Below are 27612 nucleotides of genomic sequence, written 5' to 3' on the forward strand. Positions count from 1 at the left end.
TTTCATTCCCTTATTCTCATGGCCTGCTGTAGTAGCCTAATTTTATTATTCAACCACCACCCTGAGCTTGCCTTGTGATTGCTTCATCCTTCATGACGCAGGTTTGGAGCTTCAGAAATCCCATGTATTTGGGGGAGGGAATCTGGTTCAAAAAACAGACAAAAAACTGTAGGGTGGTTTTTGTTGGGGGTGGGGTGGGTGTTTTTTTGTTTTGTTTTGTTTTGTTTTTTTAACAGCCTGTGCATCCCATAAAGCTAGCTGTCCTTAAATCTTCCTGGGTAATCCACCAAGGCCTATAGAACAATGGAGTAGTAAGGACAAATTACATGCGAATGATTGTATGTCCTTTGAAGGTCACAGAGCTGGGCAGTATAGATAAAAAGAAGTAGGTGATGTGGTAATTTCAGAAAGTTCCTCTATGTTGAGTTTGCTGTATCAGAAATGTCAGCAATTTCAAAGCTGTGGCTGGAGCACACTAATGACTACCTTCCAGATGGCCAGTCACATTGACTGTTAGCTTGCCAAGCAATACAAGCGATAATTATGACCTGCTTTAATCTTCTATCACATACCCAGAGGGGAAATAATATAGTAAGATGATTAAATGTATCTTATTTAAATACATACATTATTATAGGAAATTTGGAGCAATGGAAAAGCCTTATGGTCAGGTCATTCTCCAGACCCAGATTAGGTTTTGGATTGCTTTTCTGCTTGTGTAACTGGCTACCTCTACAGGTTCAAAAACTCTTGCTTGAATAATTTCTTAAGAAAAAAAAAAGTCATATCTTGTAGTTCTGTATTTCATGAATCTGAAAAATGGCATAAAAACTGTTATGAATAGGTAATGACTAGTGGGAATAGGGAAGGACTGTGGAAAAAATGGGTTTGCTCTACAGATTGGCATGTACTATCATTTCCATAGCTTTTTAGCAGTGCTGAAATTCTGCAATTCTTTTTGAATGCTGATTTTGCTTGGGAAAGAAGCAGCAGACATAATGAAGTGTAAGATTACATTAACTTGTATGTCTGGGATAAGTTGCAACTAAAATGCTGTAATAGTAAAGTCTAGACATGCAAATTAAAGTTTGTGTGTTCTGGTATACTGATGTTGGCACTTGTTTACTGATAGCAAGGTGCCTATCTACAGGAATAGCTATACTTTGAATAACAAATTCAGCCAAATGTTTCTACTGTTAGGAAAAGTAATGCCTACAATCTCAACTGTGCAAACAGATATTTTGGGGGTGGGGGGGAAATTGTTATTAAACTTTAGCAAGCATCAGCTTTACCATCCAGAAAAAAATCATCAGTGCTGCTGTGTTCACTACAGCTCCACTTCTGGCTCTTGCCTTCTTATTTTGCCTAGCTTTTACCTTTGTCACTAATGATTCCTCTTACAGGAACATTTTGCCTACGCTCGTATAGTAGAGTGCCAGAAAGTCAGGAAGAGATGTGAATGTGTAAGCCATGAAGAGCTAGCATAAATCAACCTGGCTTCATTCGTATCTGTGAAGCTGTAGTTTTACGCACTGAAAAACCAAGAAGTCTAGATTCTTATGTGATCATTTTTTGTTGATTTGCCTCCACCTTTTTTCCATTTTCTATTACTGTATTAGGTTGAAAGTTCATTAATGTTGGTAGAATGCCAAAATCTGCTCTATTTCATTCCCTCTTCAAGCCTCCCTATTCCTGCTGAAGGAAACAGGAAAAGAAAATGATAAGAGTACTTAACTGTAGCAAAACAGCCTGGGTCATAAGAAAAGGATATGGCCTTTCCCACAAGCAGGATTTAGCAGTGGGCACCGAGGCTGTAGCCAGAAGCAAGTCAGGAATTGTGCAGCAAGAGGTGGAGCAGCAGGTACTGAGCTTCCCTCTGAGCTGGTGAACTTTACTGGGAATTTTTTATGTACTAGTTTCAAACATAAAAAATGCAAATAGAGTTTTGTTCTTTTTCCTTCCCCAGATGTACATTTCATAGTGACCCAGAATGTAGAAAGTTTGAAAACCGCTGAAATGGAACAGGTGACATTGAAATGGGGGATACTGTGTACGTTACTTTAAACATCTCCTGGATTGCTATGTTTTTCTTTACCCTGCCATTACATTTTCTGTATCATCTATTATTAGAAGTCACACCTTATTGACACTGCATTTTTCAGATCGTAGTTGCTGTGAGACAAGGATCGAATGTAACAGTGGCTTTCAGGGTGGGAGTGCCTGGGCTGTGCCACACCTGGGCCCCTAAGTCAGCTCTAGGAGCCGCTACCCCACAGGGCAGCTACTGTGATCTCTGGTTGGGCCTCGCTCAACCCTGCACTGTGCCAGGGGGATTGTGCACACCAGAGTTTTGTTCAAGTATCTTGTTTCTGTTCCTCATTTTTTGGGTGCTCATTTGGAGAGATTCAAGGTTTGCAGTGCAGGAAAGTGCAATGCTTACCTTTATCATGAAAAAGAACTTTAATTTAAACATGTAAAGCACTGCAAGGACACTGGAAAATCAGACCTAAAGCACTTAAAACTAGGACTATTTTGAGTTTAGTATGCATGGCTATTATATGTAAGACAGGAGTTAATAATGTTATTTGATCCTACCTGTGTTATGAATACACACACTAAAATGTTTAAAGCCTGAAGATACATAGCAAGGTTCCCAAGAACATTATTTTCCCCATAGAAAATAAAATGTATGTTAATAAATGCACCTGTCAATATATTGGATAACGCATCTTCCCCTTTAAAGAAACAAGAAATGTAAATGCAGTATTTTAATTCCTGAGACTCTGATGATTTAAAATGAAGACCATCTTCTTTGTTCTATCACAGGCATCACAAAGGTGCCTAAAGCATGCCTTGCAAAAGGGCTTGCCTTGCTTCCCCACTGTAGCAGCACCTGCTTGTACCGTCCGAGGGTACACCTACTACTTGTGCTCCTCAAAACTGAGCCACAGGAGATTTCATAGAGTAAAAGCCTTCTGTAAACAGATCTGGACTTGCTCTGATCCATCTTCCAGCATTAATAAATCCTGCCAGGCCTGTTGGCCTGCACATAGTATTGTGCTAATGACACAGCCCCAGCTTTTGGATCCAAGCTGGCTTGCATCTGGCCAGCTCAGGATGGGAAGCAGCCATGCTCAGGTGGCCCGGCAAAAGGCCACACAGAGACACAGCCAGGGCAGGCAGTTCCGCTGTTCCTGTGCCCCTGCAACCCAGCCTGGGGTTCCCTCTGGGCTTTTCACTAAGAAAAAAGATGCATTTAATAATGTTCAATCTTTTACAAGTTTAATGTTGTCAAGGTGATCTGTACTTCATATTTATACATCAGGTTGCACTCTTTGTCTTTATACTCATTATGTCAGTTTGTGCAAGATTCAAGGAAACTAGCATCTATTGATCCCCTTCTTATGGAAAAAGACACAAAGCTGTTACGGCAGGAAGAGGCCTACATGATCTTGGAGGAAAGCAGAGGGAGGTAGCAGTTCTCCACCTTGCGGAGGTCGGGAAGAGCTTTCCTGCAGATACAAACCCTGATTCTTCCAGCGGAGCACCCTCTAGTGCCTTTGCCAAATCCTGGAAAGGCATGGCCTGTGATTGCCTGAGACCTGATCCTCTAAGGGTTACTCTAAAGGGGAGAATGTATTCAGTGCAGCTTCAGACTGTAGAGCATTCAATTTTCATTTAGGAGTCACAAATAAATGGCCTCACTGTCGGTATTAAAAACAAATGGCTAGACTGGAGATATCCTGTGCTTAGACTCATGGGCAGACACCTGGGATCTGCTCTCACTTGAATAGATGGCCTGCAGGATCTCACCCTAGAACTGGATTAAAGCTTTTCTAGAAAGCTCCTTTAAGCAAGTTTAAGTAACAGAAGATTCATCACCCTTGCTGGTAAACTTTAACAACGCTTAAGTTGTCTCAGTAATTAGAAACTCCCATCTTAATTCATGATCCAGCTTAATTTCAACATACCACCCATTGGAGCTTCTCTGTGAAATGTAATCCTTGTTCCCCAAAACTTCCTTTTCACGTCTAGGAGCCTACACTGGACAATAAAATCAACATTTGTTCTTCTCCATGACAAACTGAAAAGACTGAAATTTCTAAGCCTTCCATCTTAAGCCTTACTTTCAAGCCCTGGATTATTTTTATGGCCATTTTGTATATCCTTCTTCGACTATTTGGAATTGAAAATCACATTTGGCGAGCAGCATCGTTATCAAGGAAAGATCCTTCTTATTTTGGGTATCACTTCTATAGCAAAAGCAGGGCCAGATGATAGCATATTTCCACACATTCTGTATGATATGTCTAAATATTTTGATAGTTTTAATATTTTGTACCAGCCGTGGAAACTGTTTTGCTGCTAGGTGACTGTAAAAGTGAGATTTGGTAAATAATTATTAGAAATCTTACACTAACGCTATGATTGAAACAATAGACAAAAGTATAGCCAAGCAATTAACTAGTAGAGGTAGTTACTCATAAGTTTTGCAGTTCTTTGCTCTTATGACTCGATGTTCCTGTACGCTAGATGAGAACAATGTTGAAACTGACCACATGTGATTGAAACTGCGTTAAGCTTCAAGATCAAAGAACAAGGACAAGAATAAAGACTTCAAGGACAGCCAACAAGAACTTCAAATGGGTCGGTGGTCGCAAAAGCAGCCCTTCGACTCAAAGGGATCCTTTATTGCACGTGATCGGATGTAGGCAGAACTATGATCATCAGTTGCAATCATTTTTATGTAATGTATACTAATCTGATTAATATACAATTATTCTATATAACCTGTTTGTGCTGAAGCTGTGGTATGCACGCTAGGTGGAATTATCCCCCGTGCATCCAGTGCTGCAATAAAGAATGCCTGCTTTTTAAAACTCCAAAACGAGTCTTAGAGAGTTTCTTCAACCGGCTTTTTGGTATCACAGAAGTGCAAATACAGACAACCAAATGCTGGCAGAAGCTCTTAACAGCTGCAGCTGCCACAGGAGCTGGTGAAGGTAGTTGTGTCAGGTTTCTGGAGGTGGTAGCTAGGGGGGATCTGAGGAAGGGATGTTTCTTTCTGGCATTCTCTTCCTTTTTTTGTATGTTTAGGCGCTGCTTTAGTTTCTTTAACTGCAGCCTAATACCAAGAGCTTTTGTAGTGGCAGCGGAGACTCATGTCTCTGTGTCTACTGTTCTTAGTATCTTTAAAACTGTTTTTTACTGTCCTGAAGGCTTCTGGCCACTGCCATCACACTCAACCTTCAGTGCTCCTTATCTGCCATCTACCACTGAGTCGTAAAGTAATCGCCGGTAGATCAGTCACTAATAAAGTTCTTCCGTTGACAATTTTCTCTCTTACTCCACGCTTTCCTATAGTCCAAACGTATTTCACACGCAACAGCCTTTTCTTTCCCTTCCTCCCCGCCCCCCCCCGTCTTCGCGCAGTCACAGCTCTCGCCAGAAGAGGCGGCCTCCACCCCCACCTCAGCTCTCCGGCACTTGGCCCGTTACACCACTCTCCCCCGCCGGCCGCGCCAACGCCGGTGTCAGCCCCTTCCCGGGGACCGGGCTCTTTCCCCACTCCCACCCGGACACCGTGGGGGTGGCTCTGCGTCCGGTCTGTACGCAGCAGGCTGAATCAGGCCTGGCACCGAGCCGACTGCTCATTTCCCGTGGGGTATACGCCCCCAGGTTACAGAGAAGCCCGGTTATTCAGTCACGCTTTCTCGTTCGCCCCGCTCTGCCGAGAAACTACCGTCGGCCGTGGACGGTGCACGGCCGGACCAGTTTCCCTTCATCCGGTCTGAAGGGCAGCACCTCCCGCCCCGCCGCAGGCCTGGCCGCTGCGCCTCCCGCTCCGCCTGGCCGCCATTAGCGCGAGCACCCCCGCCCCGCCCTTCCGGCACTGCGCGCGCAGCCCGCCCCGTTTCCGGAGAGCGGGCCCCGCTTGCAGCGTCATCCTGAGGGGCCGGTTTGAATGAGACCCCGAGGGAGGGAGGGACGCGCCGGAGCCGCCGCCATCGCCCGCTCGCGCCCGCTCCCTCCCCGCTAACGCCGCTCCCCGCCGCCCCTTCGCTTCCCCGCCGCCACCGCGCCCTCCCAGGACACGGCGCGCCGCCCGCCCCCTCCGCCATGCCGCTCTTCTCAGGTGAGCCGGCCCCGCCGCCCGCGCCCGGCCTGGCCCGGCCCGGCCCGCGCCCGTCTGCAGCGCGGGGGAAGGGCAGCGCCTGCGGCGGCGGGTGCCGTGGCGGCCCCGCCACCCCGTCCTCGGTGTCCCCGCCGCCCCCAGCCGGGCCCTTCCCGCCGCTGGGCGGGGGGAGGCGGGCGGTGCCGCCCGAGGGACAGCGGGAGGCTCCTCCGGCGGCCCCGCCATCCCGCCGCCGGCCCTCGACACGTGTCGGCCGCGGCGCCGAGCGCCCCGGGAGGCGGCCTGGCCGCCTGAGGAGGAGGAGGAAGAGGAAGTGTCGACCCGGCCCGGCCCGGATGGGGCGAGGGGAGAGCTCTGCTGGGGCCGGGAGGGCCCCTGCGGCCAGGCGCGGTCGTGCGAACGGGTGTCATCCGCGTATCGCCTGCCGTCGTTCCTCGGTATTGCCCCTTCTTGGTTTATCTTTGTGTTGTACGAAGATAAGTGCTGCTGTCTGTCAAGTGAGCCGTAATTCTGCATCCGCTCTTTTAAACCCATTATTTCCTATTGAAAACCAGAGGAGTTAAAATTCCCTTAGGTTGTGTCGCGTCCCACTTGCCCTCCTTTCCGTGAAGGAAAGTTTCTAATGAAAGCTGCAAGAGCAAAACCTCCAGTGACGCTTCCAGGACCAGTTACCTGCTTGTTTATGTTTCACAGGTCTGGCCTCTTGGGGCTTTTTAGTACGTGAGGAATGGATTGTAGGAGGACTTGGTATGCAGCTGTATCCCTGTTTTTCATCTGTTTTAATTGTGGTTGGCAAACTGGGATCCCTGATTCAGTATAACAGGACTTTTCCTGAACTCTAGCACATCTGTATAAGCTATGTTTTCTGTTCAGTGGGGGAAATACGTCCTTTCTTTTTCTTAGTTTCCATTGTTTTCAAATTAACATTTTTTGGTTTTGGAAACTTCTGGTGAAATTTTGGCTGCGATCTCTGAAGAGAAGGTGCTCACGCTGTTCGGTTTCTTCCTCTTGAGTGCTGAGTTGTTAAAACCAGTGACATTACAGATTAATAATCACTAACTCTTCTGTGTATTTAGTGGTGGATGCATGACTGTTCAAAAATGCAAAACTTAAAAGGATGTGCAGCTGATTTGTTCAGCAACTGAGTGGGTCATCTTCCCAGAAAATGGGAAAAGTCTTGTGCTTGGTAGGTCTTAAATATGCAAAATAATAAACGTGTTTTGAAAAAAAAACCCAGAGGGTTGGGGGGCAAATCAGAAGGTGCTTTCTGCTAGAAATACTGAAAAGCCAGTAATTTGAGTTGCTTTGTAGGCTAATTTAGACTAAGTTTTGATTATTCTTATTACCTGTCACAAGCACTGCATACATCTGAAATCTGAACCTTCTTGGAAGGTTTTTTTAAATCATGACTTTTAAGAGTTTTATGTTGAAAAAACCCTAGAGTTACTATAGAGTATTTACTTAAAACCAAAGCACAGGTAAAAACTGAAGCTCAGGTAGAAGGAAGGATATGGCTTTTTTTAAAGTATGGTATTTCAGCCACTTACTGTGTACATAGGATATGACTGCATGCTGTATTTTGCAGATTTTCAGTAAAACTGCAGCTTGCTAAAGTAGCCTTGTGTACCTATGGTAGTGATTGGAAGTGATTAAAGATGTGTAACCGTTATTTAGAAACACGGTGTTTATTCCAGGCATTTTTGTCTGCTTGGTTAGTAACAGCTTTACCGAAGTGAAGTTAACGTGGCTTTGTGTCATTCTGCCTAACTTTCTGCTGGTGATCCCATTTCCAGCATCAAAAGTTAGACTTTGCATGACCAAATTTCACATCACTTCTTAATTCCAGTCCTGCACCTTTACTGGGGTCAGGTCTTCTGGAGCTGCAACTGGTGCTAGGCTGTTGTCTGTATTTGCATGCAGGTGTGTTGTTTGTGCGAATGCTGTCAAAACTGAGGAGGGTAGCAGTGATGGTGGTGTAAATGGCACTGTGAGGTTAACCTTCCATTGAAAGGAAGCAGGAGGTGTGCTATTTTATGGGTCTTGTCTTGATGCACACTTACCTCCTCACGTAGCTCCATGTGAATGGTAGCCAAAACTACAGATGTCAAACAGTTGTTTTGCTTTTAAAGAACATGGTATTGTTTGCCATGAAGGAGAACGGAAACGCTATGGAAAACTGAACTGGAATCACACGTCTGAACTTCCTTCAGAAATTTGTTTGCAATGAACAGTGCCAAGATATTGGGAGAGTTGCTTTTGAGCTGCTTTTTTGAAGATTTGCCCAAAGAATTTCTGATGCTGTTATACACATTTATTGCTTGCAGAGTTTCTCAGTATATATGTTGCTTACAATTGTTTTGTAGGATATTTTTAGACTTGTTGGAAATAGCACGTTCTGATGTCTGAGATGCCTTGTAGAAAAGGTGTCCTTTAGCTTGGTTATTGACAAGTTTTAGAGTTAAAAACTGAATCTTTTGAGATGCTATGAAGTCTGGAATTTTAAATACTGGCTTAATCTTGGTAATTACGTTCTTGTATATTAGAAAATAATCTAGTTTCAAAATACTTTGTTTGCAGTTAATGTGAAATGGGGAAAAGAGAAATTTGATGGCGTGGAGCTTAACACTGACGAACCTCCAATGGTCTTCAAAGCCCAGTTGTTTGCACTGACTGGAGTTCAGCCAGCTAGACAGAAGGTTATGGTTAAAGGAGGAACTCTGAAGGTAGAAATACGTGGGGTTTTTTATATTATTTGTAACTTTATTACATCATAACATAATGAGCAATGACCATATTTCCATGTGTTCCTCCAGAAGATCTTTCATTGTATGTATTAAACTGAGTACACTTTTCAGAAATAATTCTGTATGATTCATTGCCTACTACTAGAAAATACTGGCAAAAATTTGTTGCTAAATGGTTGGGAGGTACACTGCTGTTTTAAAACACTTCTTTACTCTTTTATACCAAACACTACTCTGCTTGGTGTTGGTTTTTTTTTTTCTGTTCCTTTTTAATGCTCAGAATCTGAATGCAACTTTTTGCTTTTTAGCTTGTTTAAGAAAAGTTTCTCTGGCACTTCTTTGCTGGAGACTGATCGGTGTAATGTGATATAGGCAACTTTCCTACAAAAAGTTATTTACATCTAGGCAGTATTGAACAACAGGTGAAGAACCTTATTGAAAAGATGACTTGGCTGCTTTTTATTTTAGTCAGACAAGACTTGATGATGTGTAAATAGTTAATATTGTGGAATCTTGGATGAAACACAATTGTATGTTTAGAAATATGTAATTAATGAAAATACTTGCTTGTCTTTTGCTGCAAGATAATTAACTTGTCTTTTATTTCATTTCAAATACAGGATGATGACTGGGGAAACCTAAAAATAAAGAATGTAAGTTCTGAGGAATAACTAGATTTTACTAGTTTGATTTTTATTTTGGCATTTAAAGAAAGATTTAAAGTTCTTGTTTCTGTTTGAATGGGTAGACCTTTAAAAAAAAAAATCAGACCTTGATGAAAAATAATTTTATATTGTATAGTTGTAATACCTATGCATACTTACGAAGTTCTCACCATTGATTTGTAAAAAAACTTTTTTGGAATCAGTAGGGAAATTATACCATCTTCCTGAACTACTTAGGAGCATATATTTCTTTCTTTCTTTCAAGAAATGTCCTGGGTCAGACCAGTGGTCCTTCTGTGTTGTCTTATCTGTGACTATAATAATAAGCGATGTTATTTAGAGAGAGCTTGTGAAACCTGGGCACTGTCTGCAGTCCATTGTGCTTGTACGTCCCCGACATGGAAAACTGTTGCATTACAAATGCTGAAGTTACAGCTCTGCCTATTTCCTTTTTTTATCAACCTGCTGAAATTTTTTCTTCTGTACTGAATAGCTGCTGTTTAAAAAGAAAGCCCTTAGTAATGGTAATTCATACCTTTGACTAGTTCAGAAAGAAAACAAACAGTGAATATATTTGTGTTTCTTACCTATATGATTCCCTATTGAAACAGGGAATCCCAAAGACTTTTGTTTGGGGTTTTTTGGTCATTTTCATTTCTGTAGGTATCTTGTAACATCAGTTTGGTACAGGTTTTACTCCAGTTCTTCACTGAGCAGATTGAATTAGGTAGCATTACTCTTACCCTTGTAATTAGTTCGCAAGCATCTATTAGCAGGCTGTAGCTGCAGCTATTTTAACAAAGTCATTCAGCAAAACCCCCAGTACCTAATATTCTTGTTCTTTTCTGCATACTGTTATGCTAATAGCTGCCTCTATTAATTTTAATAATGTTATATACAAGTTCTAGGGATTTATTTACACTGTCAAAGCAGTTTCTTTCCATTCTGTTGTCCATCCTTTTCCTTGGTACTGTCTTTTTCAAGGCCCCAGATAGCCATTTTCTCCCCATTTGATAGATCTTACTGTGTGTATGTATTCCTGTTGAATGCTGAAAAACTCCTTTCCCTTATGCTAGTCCAGCAAGCGGGGTAACTTGATTGCTCCCCCCCTGCCCTTGAATGTTAGTCCTCATTCCTAAACTGGCATGGTCATTTTGGTTATTTTTCGCTTTTCAATTAGTTTAATGTCCTCAGAACTTGCCAGACCAAAGGATGGCACTTTGCTTTCCTGCTTGCTTTTCAGGTGGAAAAAAACAATTCCGAACTCAGAGCTGTGGTCCTCATTATTACCCACATCTGTCTGAAGTGTTTCCCCAGATTCTAGATGAGAGAGAGTTTTTTCTGTTTAGAGAATTCTGAATTTGAGAACTTGAGACTCTGTCAATTGAGAAGCTCAAATGTTGCAGCTTCTTTCAAGCTGGAATTTAGCTGCTCAGTTATCCTTTGTTCCAAGGTATTTTCTAAGGTTTAAGGCAAAGAGTAGTATTTGCACTGAAGTGTTGAAGATGCTTGATCCCTATTGGCCCATCAGGAAGGGAGCTTTTCTGAACACTTCACATTGGGGTATTCCATGAATGTTAAATTTAGTCCCGATTGGAATCTTGCGTTGTCAGCTGCTGGCAAGCTCACCAGGCTCAGTGGAAACGTCTAGCATGGATAATTCTGTGGAATTTTTTTCAATACGTACTTTGTAGATAATGAGAAGGTTAAGGTATACCCTTATGAAACAACAGTGCAGTATCAGTTCTGCAAACTAAGAGAAAGATTGTGTTTATTTTGGGGGAAATAGCTGAAATATGTCAGGAGCTTAATGTTTTTTTATTTTTTTAAGCGGAAATAACTGCCCTTAAATATTTATTACTATTTTTACTATGTTTCAAGGGGATGACCTTATTAATGATGGGTTCCGCAGATGCGCTTCCAGAAGAGCCAATTGCTCGACCCGTCTTTGTCGAAGACATGACAGAGGAGCAGTTGGCTTCAGCTGTAAGCATATTTCAAACTTTGGTTTCTTGTAAACCTTTGACAATGGTGATAATGGCAAGTTTTTAAATACTTGCAGTTGCTTAAAAGTGAATTTTGAAACTGTAATGTCTGTTTAGCATTTTTAGCTTCTCAAAGAAATGCAAATTTACATCGATGACCCAATTGGTAGCAGTGATGAGAAGTCTGGAATTTAATTTAAAAGTCATGTAACTAGTGCTGTTTTTTCTTTAAGCAGGCAGCTTAGTAAATTTTCTAAGAATAGCATTGCTGATGTTTTTAAAGACAAAGTTGTGTTGCCCTTGCTGTATTAGTGTCCTGAACTTTGCCTGAATAAGGGCTCTTAGATGTGCAAAATTACTTCCTGCCTCCTTCATATCTGTGAAGGGAAACTAGGGTTTGTTTGAGGTGGGGTGTGTTTGGAGTTTTGTTTGTCCTTGTTAGTAGTATTAGGTAAACTTTTCTTTCTGAAAAATGAAAATAAGTTTGACGTTAGTGGAATAGATTATATGTTTTCCTTCATGGGAGTGAAGTCTGGAAGAGCATAATTAAGCTATTTTTTTTTAATGAAGTAAATTCTGTTTGAGTTGTTCCCTTTTTTACAATTTGAAAGGCTTAATTTTCTCATCAGCCATTTGAACTAGGAGCTCTTTGTCATACTTAAAACAGTTGCGTGTCTGTTGTCAACTGTGCATGCGGAACAGGAATACTTCTATGCATGTGTTGTGGTATAACCCCAGCCAGCAACTAAGCACCACGCAGCCACTCACTTTCTCCTCCCCGCTTCCAGTGGGATGGGGAGGAGAATCAGAAAAAGAAGTAAAACTCATGGGTTGAGATAAGAACAGTTTAATAACTAAAATAAAATATAATAATAACAATAATAATAATAATGATTTACTGATAACACTGATAATAGTAATGAAAAGGAATATAACAAAAAGAGAGAGAAATAAAACCCAAGAAAAGACAAGTGATGCACAATGCAATTGCTCACCACCCACTGACTGATGCCCGAGCAGTGATCTGCCCCTCCCAGCCAACTCCCCCCACTTTATATACTGAGCATGACGTTCTATGGCATGGCATATCCCTTTGGCTAGTTCGGGTCAGCTGTCCTGGCCGTGCTTCCTCCCAGCTTCTTGTACACCTGCTTGCTGGTAGAGCATGGGAAACTGAGAAATCCTTGACTTAGGATAAGTGCTACTTAGCAACAACTAAACTGTATGTTATCAACATTTTTCTCACACTAAATTCAAAACACACTGTACCAGCTACTAGGAAGAAGGTGAACTCTTCCCAGGCAAAACCAGGACAGCATGTCGGTATGAAAATGGATCTGTATTTTAGGACTGGTTTTGTGCTTCAGTATTTAATGTTTTCCACGGCACCAGCAGGTGAAGGATATTTTATGTATTTTTGAGGCTAACCCTGTACACAGGCTTTGAGATAACTGAGGCGCAAACAAGGAGATGATTCAGTGTCCAATAACATTCTGGAAAAGTTGGTCACATTGCATTTCTCTTATTCAAATTTTGTTATACATCAAAATTCAATTGTCTGTGCTGTATGTATTCATTAGAAGTGGAATATACAGCTAAATGAATTCTCTCTTCCTAAAATAATTAAGTGGTATCGGTATGCAGTACTACTACAGTTTCATTAAACTACGTGCTTTTCCCCAACAACTACTCAAATATGCAGGATTTAAAAAAAAGAAAGAAAAAAAAGAAAAATGCTATTATATTGTGATTTATAGTTGTTTCTCAAACTGGTTAGTTTAATTATTAGTTGGCCTTCACATTTGTCAAAACTTTAGAAATTCGCAAGTTGTCTGAAAGGATCAAATTAATGATCTGTTGCAGACTTCTGGAGAGGAGTTTATTGCTTTTGTTTCTAACTTCATCACATTCAGAGTTTTACTGAAAACTGGTTTTAATTAAAACATCAGTGTTTTGTACAAATGCATTCATGTGGAAATTTCACGGAAATAGAATTTTAAGGTCAAAACTTGAATGAGATTATAATTGAACTTTCTGAATGACTGCCTGCTTGAAGAATATGTTCATTAAACTAAACATGCACAGAAAAAAACCCAAAGTGTTCCTGAATGTCCTCTAAAAGCACCGAATGGTGAAATGATTAATATAATCAGAAAATGGATCTGGAAAACTTTATAAAGTTTGATGGAATATTCCAGGTTTTATACATCTCTGATCGTTCCTATTCTTAGAAATTGATGTCAAATTATAGCATTTATACAAAAATGGTTGTACATCTCTCTCAGACCTTCAAGCACCCTTGTAAATTGTTTTGGTAGATGGAATTACCATGTGGATTGACAAACCTTGGCAACACTTGCTACATGAATGCTACAGTTCAGTGTATCCGCTCAGTGCCAGAAGTTAAGGAGGCCCTTAAAAGGTAGGATTCAGTACAAAAATACCGTGACTAAAATGTTGGTTTTTTTGTTTTTTTTTTTTTTTTTTTTTTTTTTTAGCTTGGGAAATAGATATTTTGTGGAACGGTTGTCTTAATACTGGTATGGATTATCAAAACAATCTGTTATTCTTTAAATCTATTCAAGATTAACATGGTGATCAATTAATGTTTATCCTATGGCCATATTAGTCTGTACTTTTTAAAGAACTTAAGACTATGTATTTGTTGGAACTGGCTTTTAGTGGAGAGAATGTGTTTTGCCTAGCTAAAAAATAGTTCCTATCAAGACTTGCTTAAAATGCTTAAACAAGCTACTGAACTCCTAACCCTGTTTTCTGGTGTTAGTTTGTATGGTCTTGTTCTGTATAGAAGAATCGTATAGGAGTCCTGTTCCTTTGAGGAATATTTTTTTTCAGTGGCTTTGTTGCACAATGTGTTTTCAGCTATGAAATTCTGATGTTACCGACATTTGGTACTTGGAGGTACCGCAGGAAGCTCTGAGATAGGACCATCGGTGTTACTGTGGCAGCAAACTGGAATAAGCTGGAGTTACTGTCATGCGGATGTGTAGGGAACAGAAGACATGCCCTTATGGAATTTGTTTCATTTGTTCCTATTGTAGAATAACTTTTCTGAATTTTTTGTTGTGATTGTGGACTGAAATGTGAAAATGGCCTTGGTTTTTTTTGTGAGGAATCTATGAGAAACTTGAAAATTTTGAAGATTAGAGGAAAAAAGAATACATGGCAATGTGAGCCTGAATTTGTCATCCGTATGAGTTACAATGAGAAAACCATCAGTATTTAAAAAATGTGAGGATTAGGTAGAGCATTGCCATCTTAGGTTAACTTAATTCCTTTAAAATACACTGCTTTCTTGATACCGTGGTACGCAACTGGATGTTTGAGATTACTGTAAACACTAGTTATTTAAGTGCTTCTATATTTTTCTTCAGTCTGTTAGCAGATGAACTTTAATTATTTAGCACTGAGAACTATTTGTGAAGTACAGAAACTCTGTTTTAAAGCTTTTTCTTGTTTTTCAGTGTTGTCATTTTAGGAAAGTCTGTTTATTTTGATGTAAAAGACTCTGAGTTACTGCACTGAATCAGAGTATTTGACAAATTTAACATACCAAATGTCAAAATGTACCTTATAAAACTGGCAGACAAGATGTGGCCTTATCTGTGGGAAGTCAGATACACAGGCAGCCGTGTTCTTTTCCCCTGGAGACGTAGCCTCTATTTGGTCTTCCCTGCCTGATGACAGCATGGAAGGGTATATGGCAGTGGGAGAGAGGTGAAAGGACTCACATGGGAAAGCTTACTGTTAAGGGTTCATTTCTCACCAGCTGCTCCGTTGATCTCTGCAAGGGCGCTCCTTGTTTGTAGCATGTCGGGGAAAGTTTCCTGCTCATCATCTAGCAATGGACAGAATTTTTAATCTTCAGTCTGAGATTAAAGAATGCATGAGACCGTCCTTTTGCTTAAAGGCTTATAAGCTTTGAGGAGGCCATCTGTTCCTCATGCAGGTGGTAAATTAAGAAATCATTCAAAGAGTGGTAAGTTCTAGTAATACAGGTAGACTCCTGTACTTTTTCAGTGTAGGAAATACCTCTTCAAGAAAAAGGTCTCGCCTCTCACTGTTTTGCCTCTGCTGTGGAGGGAGGAAGCAAGCCTGCCCTCCATCTCTGTGCTTTTTATCTGCCATCTCTCCTTGAAGGTTTTTTTTTTTCCATGTATCTTGAAGAAGCTGTGGCAAATGTTTGAGAAATGGGGTAGGTTCTATGCAGACTCTTTCTCAGTTTCTTTAAAAATAGATAGAGTCTTTGAGGCAAATGGATTAGGGAAGCAGCAGTGATGTATCCAGACTTCTCAGTCTGCATTTATTTATTGTCTCAAGGATGCCAGTTTTCCTTTGCTTCCATGCAGTGCTTGCAAAATAACTGAGACTTTGAGGTGAGTGTGAGTAAATCTTATCTTCAGTTACTTCTGTTTTGGTGATTAATTTCTTTTGATACATTTAAGTAAATGTAAAGCTGCCTGCTTTATGATGTAAAAAATCATACTGTTCTTCTCAGTTGTGTTTAATTGCATACAAACTATTTTCCTTCTCTTTTAGGTATGGTGGTGCCTTAAGAGCTTCAGGAGAAATGGCCTCTGCTCAATACATTACTGCAGGTTGGTGTTTAGAGTAGAAAACAGGGGTTTAGGCTAGTATGTGATTTCCTGCTAACTGCAGATGAAAATTGCAGTTAGAGCTCTATGTATTTTTCTTTAGTGCATATGCCTTAGGAATTTCAGATCTGCTAGCACTGGAGGATTCATTTTGCTCTATCGTTAATGTCTTTCAAGGTTATTGTGACCATGACTGCAAAGCATACATTTCTGCATATTACCTAGCTGCATGCTAGGAAAAATATATTCCAGTGTGACCTAGGCTTAGATAGAAATCATTCTTACCTCTTAACTGTTTTGCATGTAGGCATGAAGTAATTGGAACTTCCTAGAGCAGGCTCCACCCATCTGTTGATTTGATCATTTTGTGTAGAAATACTTTAGTGTACAGTTCTTTGCTTCACTTAATGGTAAGCTAATGCCATACTCCTAGAATATGTATTTCATTGATATTTTTAAATATGATTTATTGGCTGAGCATTATTGTTAAGGTGGTAGCTGATGCTTTATCAGTGGTCTTAGCCTTTATCCTAAAGATCCAGATGTCATAACTGAAATAGAAAGTAGTGTCTTCAAAAGGAAAGTTACTCTTTGTTGTGGTGATCTGGGTGCTCACAGTGTGGGAGCTCACCATGGCCCCATATCTCCAAGTTCTAACTAGAATTCTAGTTAGACCCCTAACAGTTGAACAAGGGTACTACTTGTCCACTTTTTCTTTTTTTACTCTATTTCATTGCCCCACTAAGATGCTGGGCCAGGACACTGGGATTTCTACCAGTCCATTTAAGGAAAAACAAAACAATATAAGGAAGGAAAGGTCCAGTTTGTGGGTATGCCTGCTGATCGAATTTTGGGGTGGTAAGTTCAATGGTTACTCTATACAACCATGCCTGCCCCTCCCCTTTTCGCTGCCTTTACTTCATGTCCCTTGTTTTCTTTTTAAGGTGACAGCTCTGCTTTTTAGGATTCTTAATAGTTTAAGTAATTTGTAATTAATTCTTTGGTGCTGAGCTGGTCAGGAACTCCTGCATGACACTTATGGCATTTTTTTTAAATTGCTGTGTCATATCAGTTGTCCCTCTTATCAAGGTCAGTGAAGATATTCCTTAAACACAAGCAGCAACTGACCTTGGTTCCTTGTAATCTTGCCTATATTCACTTACTCAAGAGTATCATTCATTAGTCTCTCGACCTGTAAATTAGTGACCATGCAGACTTGCCTACCTCACAGGGTTGTTGTGAGGATTAACAGGTGTCTCTGAAGTGATTTGTGGATTTAAAATGCTGTAACCTGGGTAGACAAGACATATATAGTAGTATGTCTGGAGCAAAAAAGCAAGCCATGTGTATTGTCATGCAATCAGTAGCATTCATTGAATTGCACATAGTTATGAACTGTCTGCACGTATGCATACACATACTTGTTTTCCTGGGTCTTAAGTTAAGCATGAGTATTTTTGAGATATTTTAGTTTGGGAAAAATGAAAGTTTTTTCCCAGTAGCTGGTGAAGCTTAAGCTGCTCTAGAGGATAGATTGTGAATGCGTTCTGGTTTCTCTAGGTGTAGTCCTCTTGTGAAAACATTGTTCTTCAGATGTGTTTCAAATGAAATCTTAACTGCTCAAAAAAAAAAATTCTTTTTTTTTTTTTTCTGTTAGCAGCCAGGAAAGACAAGGCACTATGTGCCAAACTCTCAGAACTGTCTACGCTTGCAAAGTCATGCTCACAAATGAGATCTTAGGTGCACCTGTTATGCCACCTGGAAAGTTTGGTCCTGCTTTGGAAAGATGAAATTGGACACTGTTAAATGATCAGTCTTTAAATATTGCTGCTGTTTTACTATTCTTTTTAAATTTCCTGCCACGTTTGAATTGTTTTTCCACTTCTCAAAGCATTCACTTTTTCTTCAAGCTCTTAGAGACTTGTTTGATTCCATGGATAAAACTTCCTCCAGTATCCCACCTATCATTCTCCTGCAGTTTTTACATATGGCCTTCCCACAGTTTGCAGAGAAAGGCGATCAAGGCCAGTACCTTCAACAGGTAAAGACCGATTATTAGCTTATTGTTTGAAAAATCTATAGTGTGTTGGAAGTTGAGAACAAGAATATTTTAAAACTTTCCTTCTCCTGTGAAAATTTATCCCAGTAAAGTGTTTGCTTTTGTATAATGTAGAAAAGTTGAATGTAATATCAAGTGCTAGCTCTGAAAGTGTATGGTGGAATAGGGAGAAATTCTTAGTTAAGGCATCCTTACATTTGGTTTTATAGTGTAGAGATTGATGGGTTTAATATTACTAAATCATAACGCTGCTAGTCAGATTTAATGTTCTGTTCCCTTCCTAGGATGCCAATGAGTGCTGGGTGCAGATGATGAGGGTACTACAGCAGAAGCTGGAAGGCATAGAAGGTGATACAGTTATGGAGGTAATTTTGGTCTTACTCTAACCAGAGTTAGGATTTATAATATTGTACTTGTGATTCACATATTTTTTGCTAAGGATTATCTGTTTTGAGTTCTTTAACATATATCTATAGTCCAGTGAGTGAAATTGCTTTGCGTGTGATGTGTCCGATCAGCATACTGCTACCTATGTCACGTCAGGTATGTACGAAGTGTACTATAGGAATACTTTCTCTTTGGGCTTTGTAAGGCTTATGTTGGACCAGGGTGGTGGTGACTGTGAGTATGCAGCAGCTGGCCCCGATAACCTGTGAATTTAGCACAGAAGAACTTTTTTTCTGAAAAAAGTATGCTACAGCATTCTTGGCTACAAGACTGCCATTTCAAACAAACAACTAACTTAATCAGCTGGATAAGAAGTTACTTAAAGTTTTTCCCAAGACTTCACCAGACTGACTCTCTTCTTTCTCTGTAAACTGTTCTCTGGAGAGTCTTGGCAGTGGCAAAAATCTGATAGACTACTCTAAAATTTAAGTCATACTTCAGTTGGGGGGCAGGGAGGTGTGACTTTGACTGAAATCTTGCTTGCTAATATGCTTTGAGGTGGCTTTAACAGCATGCTAGAAATGCGTTTGTTTTGAAACTTTTAGTCTGTGTAAGGAGACAGACTGACTAGAGAAACTGGTCCTATAGAAAGGTGAAGGAATAGGCTTTAAAGAATTTAAGTAAATAGGGTTATTTTGTCTGTAAAGACTGCCTTTACATGCAATTTAAAGTTACATCATAAAAGAATTTGTTTTACAGACAGACTCTGGAGCTACAGCAGCATCTTCTAAAAAGAAGAGTTTAATTGATCAGTTCTTCAGCATTGAATTCGAAACAGCGTATCCTAAAGGCTAAGGCAAGACATAAAGAATGATAATAATTTCACACTTTTGCAGTTGAGTGCAGGGAGGGTGAAAAGCATTGTTCAGAAAATAAATGTGTTTGTTGAGGAAAAGAGGGATGGATGTATTGCAGGAGTATGCAGAAGTTAAGATTGGATAAACTATGAGAGAGAGGACAATGTGGGGAGAAAGAATGGTATTGGAAATTTACAGAAAAAAACCACTGAATGTAAGTATGAGATTTCCTCCCCAGAGAAGAATGCCAGTTACCTACTTCAAGGATGCTGACATGTTTTATCCAAATAAAAGTAATTGCTGTCCTAAATAGCCTTTTTTTTTGGCTTGTAAAGGAGTGTTGCTGATACACTTGGCATATTAAACATGCACGAAAGATAGCTTGATTGATTTCTTAGGGAATAAATTAGATGCAGACTGTTAGAGGAGTAAGAAACTAATGCAGCTGACAACTTCCTAGTAGCTTTTTTATAGCAAGAACAAAAAGCATATGACCACATGGGGCACTCATCTCATGCCAAGTATTACTCTTTTCCCACTTCTCCATCCCAAAATCCTGGCTGTTGTGAAACTGACCACCGCTCTTAGAAAGAATTATACTGTGCATTTTGCTGGTCTGAAATACGGAAACATCCCCTTAGATGAGGTACTGTATCTCATAGCTTGGTAGTAATGAAGAGTAAAGGCCCTTTTTAAGGTAAGAATCATGCATCTTTCTCCCTGTATTGTGATGTTTGTTATCCCTGAAATACTAGGGAGGAGAAGAATGAGTAGCTAAGAGGAATGATGCATAGGTCAATGGCAGGAGGAAGAGACTTGGCAGAAAAGTCATGTTGCAAGCCTTTGAAGTGTGATTATGGCAGCATTTGTAGAATAGATGCATTCAGAGCAGTCAGAAAAATATCTAGTTAGAAGGAAGTGGATTAGAGAAAAGGATTGGGGTTGAACTATGAAAAAGAAGAGGTTGGACAGAACTATTAAAGAACGTGTAGAAAATAATGAAGAAATGGATTTAATTTCAGTGGACAGATAACAAGGCAGGGAGAGGAGGCTGTGCATGTTGAAAGAAATGGGAAGTCTGGCCAGCAGCAGGAATAGAAGAGTTTTATTGATTGTAAACAACAGTGGAGCGTAATGTTGCGGGAAGGCTTCATATCTTGGTATTGGCAGCCAGTTAGTATGATCTGTGTCCTGGGGGTTGGGGGGTGGGTGGGTGGGGAGAAGAAAGAGCAAAGCAGGACTCACAAGCTTAAATGGTGATTAAAAACTTATTTTACTTTTTTTGGTATGCTGTCTGCCTCAGCTACCACTTGTCATTAGGCACGAAGGAACAGATTGGTTAGAAGGAAGCGCTCTTTCAAATCTTTTCTGTACTACGAGAAGTAAAAGTACTATTGATGCACAAGCACAGGATTATCTTAAATTTCTGTGCTGTTCAGCGTGTTGTTTGCACTAGAGCAGTAGTTCAGCTCTTGGTGCGTGATGGTTTTCCTTAATTTTGTGAAGCATGAAATGTACAGAAGCTGAAGAAGAGGAAGTAACTAAAGGAAAGGAGAATCTGCTTCAGCTTAGCTGCTTTATCAATCAAGAAGTGAAATATCTGTTTACAGGACTAAAATTGGTAAGCCCTTACAACTTTTATTTAATTGAAATTCTAAATGACCTGTGTTTTTAGTCTATGACTTGGAATTGACATCTGCTGTCTAAGCTTTACAAAGTTCCAAGTTTTTTTTTTTTTTTTTTGGTGTTCAGTGGGAAGATGGCAGTGAAAATGAATTGCATGTTAGTGTAAAACAGACTTCAACAGTGTTTTCTTGACCCTGACGTGGTCTTCCCCATGCAGGTAACCAAGTGCAAGCCAATTTGCTACTTGTTTGTTCAGCTGGCTTTCAATTCAGACTGAGCAGTATCATGATTTAAGCACGCTGTAAACAATTCCCCAAAAGTCAGTTTTAAAATAGGTTGGCATTTTGGTCGTTAAGAAAAATAAAACAGATGATGGAACAATTCAATTTAGTTTTGCAGATTTTGAAGGGGGTGTTATTTTTCATGGCACAACATCATCTTTAAACTGTTTATTTAAGTAGAACTTCTTAAAGTAGTCTGTGCTTTTTATATATGTATTTCTAAGTTTTCAGGGGTTTTTTTGGAGAATCTGAAGGAGCAAGGAGAGGAGCTACTACAAAACCTTTGTAGTAACTGCTCTTGCAGAGTATTTGTATAAGAGCAGGGATGGAAGCAGTGATCTGGTTTGTACAGGACAGGACCAAGTTGCATCGTTCTCAGATAATCTTTGTATCTGCTTTTTCTTTTTTTGACAGAATTTAGAAGGAAATGTAAGATAAAATAGTTAATGCTCACAAATTAAAAAGATTATGAAAAAAGAAACCTCACTTTCAGGCCAAAAAAGGTGTTCTAGAATTCTTATGCTGGACTGCCTGGAGCAAGAGAGTCACAACACTTAACAACCAGGCCAGTCTTTCCCTGAACTTGGAAAAGTCCCTGGAAGCAGAGTATCACCACCTGTCTCCTTATAAACAGCTCTGTCAGCTTTAGACTGAGAGTTGGGAAATGTGCAAATATTCCTGTCACAAGAAAGTTCAGATTTGCTTTAGTTGTGTTCCAAGCGTGACATGACACATTCATAACCAAATCCAGATATAATTTGTAACCAAATCCAGTTGCAAGTTCTACTCCTGTAGAATAAAATTTTCTGCAGAGAGAAACTTCGTGTTGTCAGGGCTCAGGAATGAGCCTGCAGCTGAACAAATGAATGGGCATGGTCTTTCTGCCAAGGAGTTTCAAAATTCTGTGTGTCGTGATGTCTGATAGCAACAGAAGAGGTTGGCAGAACAAGATTTAGTTTATGGTTTGTTTATCTGTGCTGTGCTTTTCTTTAAGCTGTATTTTATGATGAACGTATGTGTTACTACCTTTTTGTTTTTTTAACAGCGCCTTCAAGAGGAAATCACCAAACTCTCTCCAACACTGCAGAGAAATGCACTCTATATCAAATCTGTGCGTGGTACTTTTGTTGCTGTCTTTTATGATTCTTTTAACTGTTGTCAATTTTCTGTCCCAAAACACAAAGTTATTGCTGCAACAGCATGTGATTTATGTTTATAAAGCATCTGAATATCCACTACCAAGAAATTTAAGACCAGTTGGAAATTATTTCTTTGAGTACAGTACTATACAGAGCTTCAAAATTGGAGGCCTTGTTATATTCCGATGTGTTTGTGTACAAATATGTTCCCGGAATAGCCTGTAATTTAGGATGAGCTGTGTTTAAGGTATAAAAGATCTGTGAATATCTAAAGTAATAGCTTTTTCTAAATTTTTTTTATAGTCTAAAATTAGTCGCTTGCCAGCGTACCTGACTATTCAGATGGTTAGATTTTTTTACAAAGAGAAAGAATCTGTGAATGCCAAAGTTCTTAAGGTGAGTAAGTTTTCTGGATATTGAAGTTTAATTCCTCTTTATGCTTTTCAGTGAGTTTTTATTATATGTAGACAACTAATACTTGAAGGGTATTAACTAAATTGTTTACTTTTAAATTGCATTTAAAAATATTAACAGTGCAGTTTCTTTGCTTGAGTACAAAGTAGGTTTGTTCCCAGCTGTGATGATATGTGGCAAACTATATTACCAAAATAGACTGGGGAAGGAGGTAAAGGACAGAAGTGAATTTGCTTCAATACTGTTAGGATGGTTTTTGGTCTCTCTTCACCAGTGGTTCAGAGGAGAATGTTTAATTAAGGAGAGGGCCATGCTTTCAGTCACTGGACAGTGTTCTAAAGTTGATGAGAAATGTTTATGCTAACAAACACTTCCTGTATTAGTTATTTTAATTGTCTGGCTTTCTGATTGACAAATGCAAGAACCAGCTGCAAACAGCTAAATGTTTGGTTTTGCTTTCTGTTGGCCTTGGTTGGTAGACTTCCTAGGCTGCCCAGGGAGCATCATGATAGATGATGCCTGTTCCTTACAAGATAAGCAGGGGAATAAAGATAGAAGGCACGTGTTAACTATTTTAGAAGATTGTTTGGATAACACAAATTTACATTTTTGCAAGTGTACAGTCATTTTACATGCATTTTTTTTGTTAGACCTGTATAGGTATTTCTGTAGTACAGAAGTATGACAGCTGATAATAAAGAATCTAAATATTTATACTGAATGTAGTAATTTATGATGTTTTTTCTATACTGAATCAGACATTCCTCTGTGAAAGTATTGTAGCCCTTTAGGTAAGTGCTGTCCGCAACATTTCAGTAGATCAAGTTGTCATAAACGTGATGAGAGTTGCATTTAATTGGACTTAGTGTTGTCTTCCCATAGGAGAACGCTTTAATGTGGAGTACCAAATTATGCTAATAATCTTTATGCTTTTTACTTCCTAGGATGTTAAATTTCCTCTTATGTTGGATGTGTATGAGCTGTGTACGCCAGACCTTCAGGAAAAAATGGTTTCTTACCGATCAAAATTCAAAGATGTAGAAGACAAAAAAGTAAATCAACAGCCAAAGAATGTAAGTCTCCTGACATTTTGATTAAATAAGTCATACATCTGAAATAGGGGTACTAATAAGGACTAGAGAAAACTTGACTTAGATACATTTTTTGCTTATTTAGCATTCAAACTCCTTGGTATTGAGCTTTAGATCTTTTTTGTGTATTTTCATGAAAATACAGTATCTGCTTTGGTATGACTGCTTGATGAGAAATGTTAAATGCTGTAGACAAACACGTTGCTTACATTTTTATTTCAAAATGTATTAAAATGTAGTGCTTCTGCTTACCTAACGGTTTGCTCTGAATTACACAAAGTGATTGTCTTCAAACATTATTGCTTGCTGGCAGGTTACGTCTTCAGTGGAGCATAGGTAGCTATTTCCTGCTCACGAACTGGAAAGGGTTGTAGAACGAGTGCTACGTGTCTGACTGATAAAATTTAGAATATATGTACTAGTGAGCTAAAAGACTGTACCCTAAAAACTTGGTAAATGGTTTTGTCTCCTCTCCTGTCTACATATTCTAAAACTGACTTGCCTTTCTTTAATGAAGAAAAAAAGTGAACGGGCTAAAGCTGTAGTGTTTTAGCCATTTTTTTTTTAAAGTTTGCTACTCTTTTCCTGGCCTAACTCCTGGCAGTTTCATGTAAACATTTGAATAAGGCTTGCATCTCTTTTTACACAGTTAGGAGCAAGGAAAGAGTGCTATTTTAAAACAGAATGTATTGGCACTTAGGGTCTGTCTCTGGTATTTTCTTGTTGCCACTTCTGCTGCTAGCAAGTCCCTAACAAGGAATAAAATCTTCAATTGCAGAATTGTTTTCGTGCTCCAAACCTGTAAATCTGGTGGGTAAACAGTCTAGGCAATATGTGCTAAAATGGTTATATATTTGCTTTAAAAAGTGGTCTTGTTTAGGTTAGGCTTTTGGATGTCCGGTTAGAAATACTGTAATGGAACTTGTTTTCAAGTTGAAAAAAAAATGTTTAGGCTTAGAAACATCTTTAAATGAATGGAGAGTTGGTATTTGATATGATTGTGCTAAAGCTTTCTCAAAACCATTCCACATTAATTCAGCATATTCTGTTCTTTAGTCTAGTAAAAGTGATGGTGCACAGAAAGAAGTTAAATATGAGCCATTTTCTTTTCCTGATGGTGAGTACAGGGAAGTAAATCTATTTTGAAGTAACTTTCTATTTACTGATGTTTAAGTGGACCTGATGGTAGGTATATTTTGAGAACCCTGGTTATTTTTAATGCCTTTGAAAATTAATCTTCAGAAACTGATGGAAATTTAAGGAATGGAAAGATTAGGCAAGTCAAAATGCTGTTGAGATAGTCAAAGACTTAATTGTCATCCTTCTGACAAGTTGATGATACATAGAGGACATGCGCCTCAAAAGACATTTGCATGTAATGTGCAGTTGTTTTGTATGCTTCCATGTCAATGGGTGGTAGAAAGCTGAAATCAAAACAGAAACTTAAATTGGACTTTTAAAACTTCTGTAGTGGTGCTAGTGTTGCCTAATTTGGGGGGCTTGGAGCTTGAATGTCCTAAGCATTCACCCTTATGTTGAGGACACTGTGCAGAAACTATTTTGGAGGTCTTGTTTACCCAGACTGTTACCATTCAGTGCTTCCTGAGGTTTGTGTGTGATGCACTATGTGAGAAGTGGTGGGGGGTGTTGACTAGCTTGAGAGCACAGTGAAAACAGGATATTCTGGAGTGCTGAGAAATGCAGTTAAGACACGTTGGGAACTGTGACACCCTTCTTGGTATGTTTGGAATTAGCCAGTTTTTTCCATTGAAAAATGGAATAGCATAATTGAACTAACTGCAGAGTAGTTGATCTACTGTACCTGAGTATTCTCAGCAGCGTCGCTATACAGCCCATGCCCAGCACGTCAGTCCTTGCAGTTTCATGGCTTGCCCTGAATGCGGACAGCAGCTGGTGTTTGAAGGAGGTTTTGGCCAAACCTGTCCGGAAGATTTACTGACCATACATCATCGTTTTAATACTTTAAGCTTGCTGCATTTGCTTTACATCCAGAATACATATTTATGTCTTGAAAATGGACAACATTCTCAGTTTCCTGAGAGGCTATCCTGGCTGAAAGCTGCTGCTTTTAGTTTGCAATGATTTCGAACCGTGCTGTAAATGGGGTTTTACACAGCTACAGTGCTGCAGTATGGCTAATGCACCTTTGGTCTGTATGCTGTTAAAAACACTAAAACTGTTCATGTAAGACTTGCGTAACTTTTTTTTCCCCTCTTCCTTTAGATATTGGTTCTAATAATTGCGGCTATTATGACCTGCAGGCAGTGCTAACACATCAAGGCAGATCAAGTTCCTCTGGGCATTATGTGTCTTGGGTTAAAAGGAAACAAGGTAAAAAAACCCATTACAGTACTGTTAACCACCCTTCACAGCTTCTTTTATTTAAGGGGCTGTTAAACATGATTAGATTTTATGTACCTAAATTACAAATAATCCTCTTGTTTTTCTTGCAGATGAATGGATTAAATTTGATGATGACAAAGTCAGCATTGTTACACCTGAAGATATTTTGAGGTTATCTGGGGGTGGAGACTGGCATATAGCTTATGTTCTACTCTACGGGCCTCGCAGAATTGAAGTAATTGAAGACGAAGCTGAACAGTAGTCTTCAGTTTTAGTCATTCTGCCTAGGTGTGAAATAAATGTTGATTACCGATCACTTCTTTAACCCCAGAGCTTTAGCAAGTGGATAAATAATTTGTTTAAACCTTTTCACGAGAAGAGGGACATTGTTTCAAAACTGATCCATGTACCAATTAGTCACTACTGGACTGGACTGCCCACTGTGTGGTGGTGACAATACTTAAAATAGCTTTAATGTCTTGCAGAAGATAATTTTTTTTTAAATGAGCCTCTTCCCCTCCCACCCCTTCCTTCATATCTAAAGTCATCAAGTATTTATTACACACCTGTTCTCGCATTTGTTACTCTTGCATGGTTTATACCACAGTTCAGTAGCTGTCCATCCTTTGCCTTACCTGGCGGTTTTGTTAGGAAGGTAGAAGAGAAACTGTTGCCTTGTTGCGTAACTCAGTGCTGCTGCCCATAGCCAACAACTGTGGCTGCAATCAAGTATTTGTCCAGCCTGACCTGCTGATTCAGTCTGTTCTGTTGCTGGCATCTCATGACTTCAGAATAAATTGTGATCAACAATGTGTCTCCATTAAAAAAGTTCATGTCTTGGTAGTGTAGTTAGTATGTGTTTTGTTTTCACTTCCTGGGCTACCACTGATGAATGTCTTGAAGCAGTCACATAATAAAGCCACTTTTTTTTTAAGCTGTAGGGATTTATCTCCTGACCTGTTACTCTTTACTCAGTATGTAAGTCTAGTGTAGTGGCTGCAAAACTGGGCTTTGCTTGCTTACAGTAACTTCTGTTCCTTCCCCACAGGAATACAGCAGCTGTATGCTAGTGGGAGGCTGCAGTAAAAAAGTATTTCAGTGTTGGCTACAGCCAGAAAAGCACTAGGCCATCAACAGAACTCAGCCCTCTGTGTAGAGGATCTGATTTTTATCAGAATCTGATTTTTTTCCCAGTCCCTTCTGGGAGAGCTAGTCCATATTCATATGAAATACCTTCTGTTGTGTCTT

General features: G+C 39.7%; 1 protein-coding gene across 2 annotated transcripts; it reads left to right on the forward strand.

Moving 5' to 3' along the window:
• Positions 1 to 5901: 5901 nt before the first annotated feature.
• Positions 5902 to 27207, forward strand: USP14 (ubiquitin specific peptidase 14). Of its 2 annotated transcripts, XM_030010970.2 has the most exons (16): positions 5903 to 6136; positions 8714 to 8859; positions 9501 to 9533; positions 11427 to 11531; positions 13849 to 13952; positions 16091 to 16149; positions 18057 to 18187; positions 18490 to 18570; positions 19352 to 19431; positions 20956 to 21070; positions 22402 to 22467; positions 22799 to 22891; positions 23854 to 23982; positions 25057 to 25117; positions 26245 to 26352; positions 26475 to 27207. In XM_030010970.2, the coding sequence occupies exons 1-16, from the start codon at positions 6121 to 6123 to the stop codon at positions 26624 to 26626; spliced, it is 1479 nt and encodes a 492-aa protein (XP_029866830.1). In that variant the 5' UTR covers positions 5903 to 6120; the 3' UTR covers positions 26627 to 27207. The 2 variants fall into 2 exon arrangements, 1 of the variants encoding a protein (XP_029866830.1); XR_005932161.1 differs by lacking the exon at positions 25057 to 25117 and having other exon boundaries at positions 5902 to 6136; positions 26475 to 26677.
• The last annotated feature ends 405 nt before the right edge of the window (positions 27208 to 27612 follow it).

The sequence above is a fragment of the Aquila chrysaetos genome, chromosome 4, assembly GCF_900496995.4.
Source record: "Aquila chrysaetos chrysaetos chromosome 4, bAquChr1.4, whole genome shotgun sequence".
Classification (NCBI taxonomy): domain Eukaryota; kingdom Metazoa; phylum Chordata; class Aves; order Accipitriformes; family Accipitridae; genus Aquila; species Aquila chrysaetos.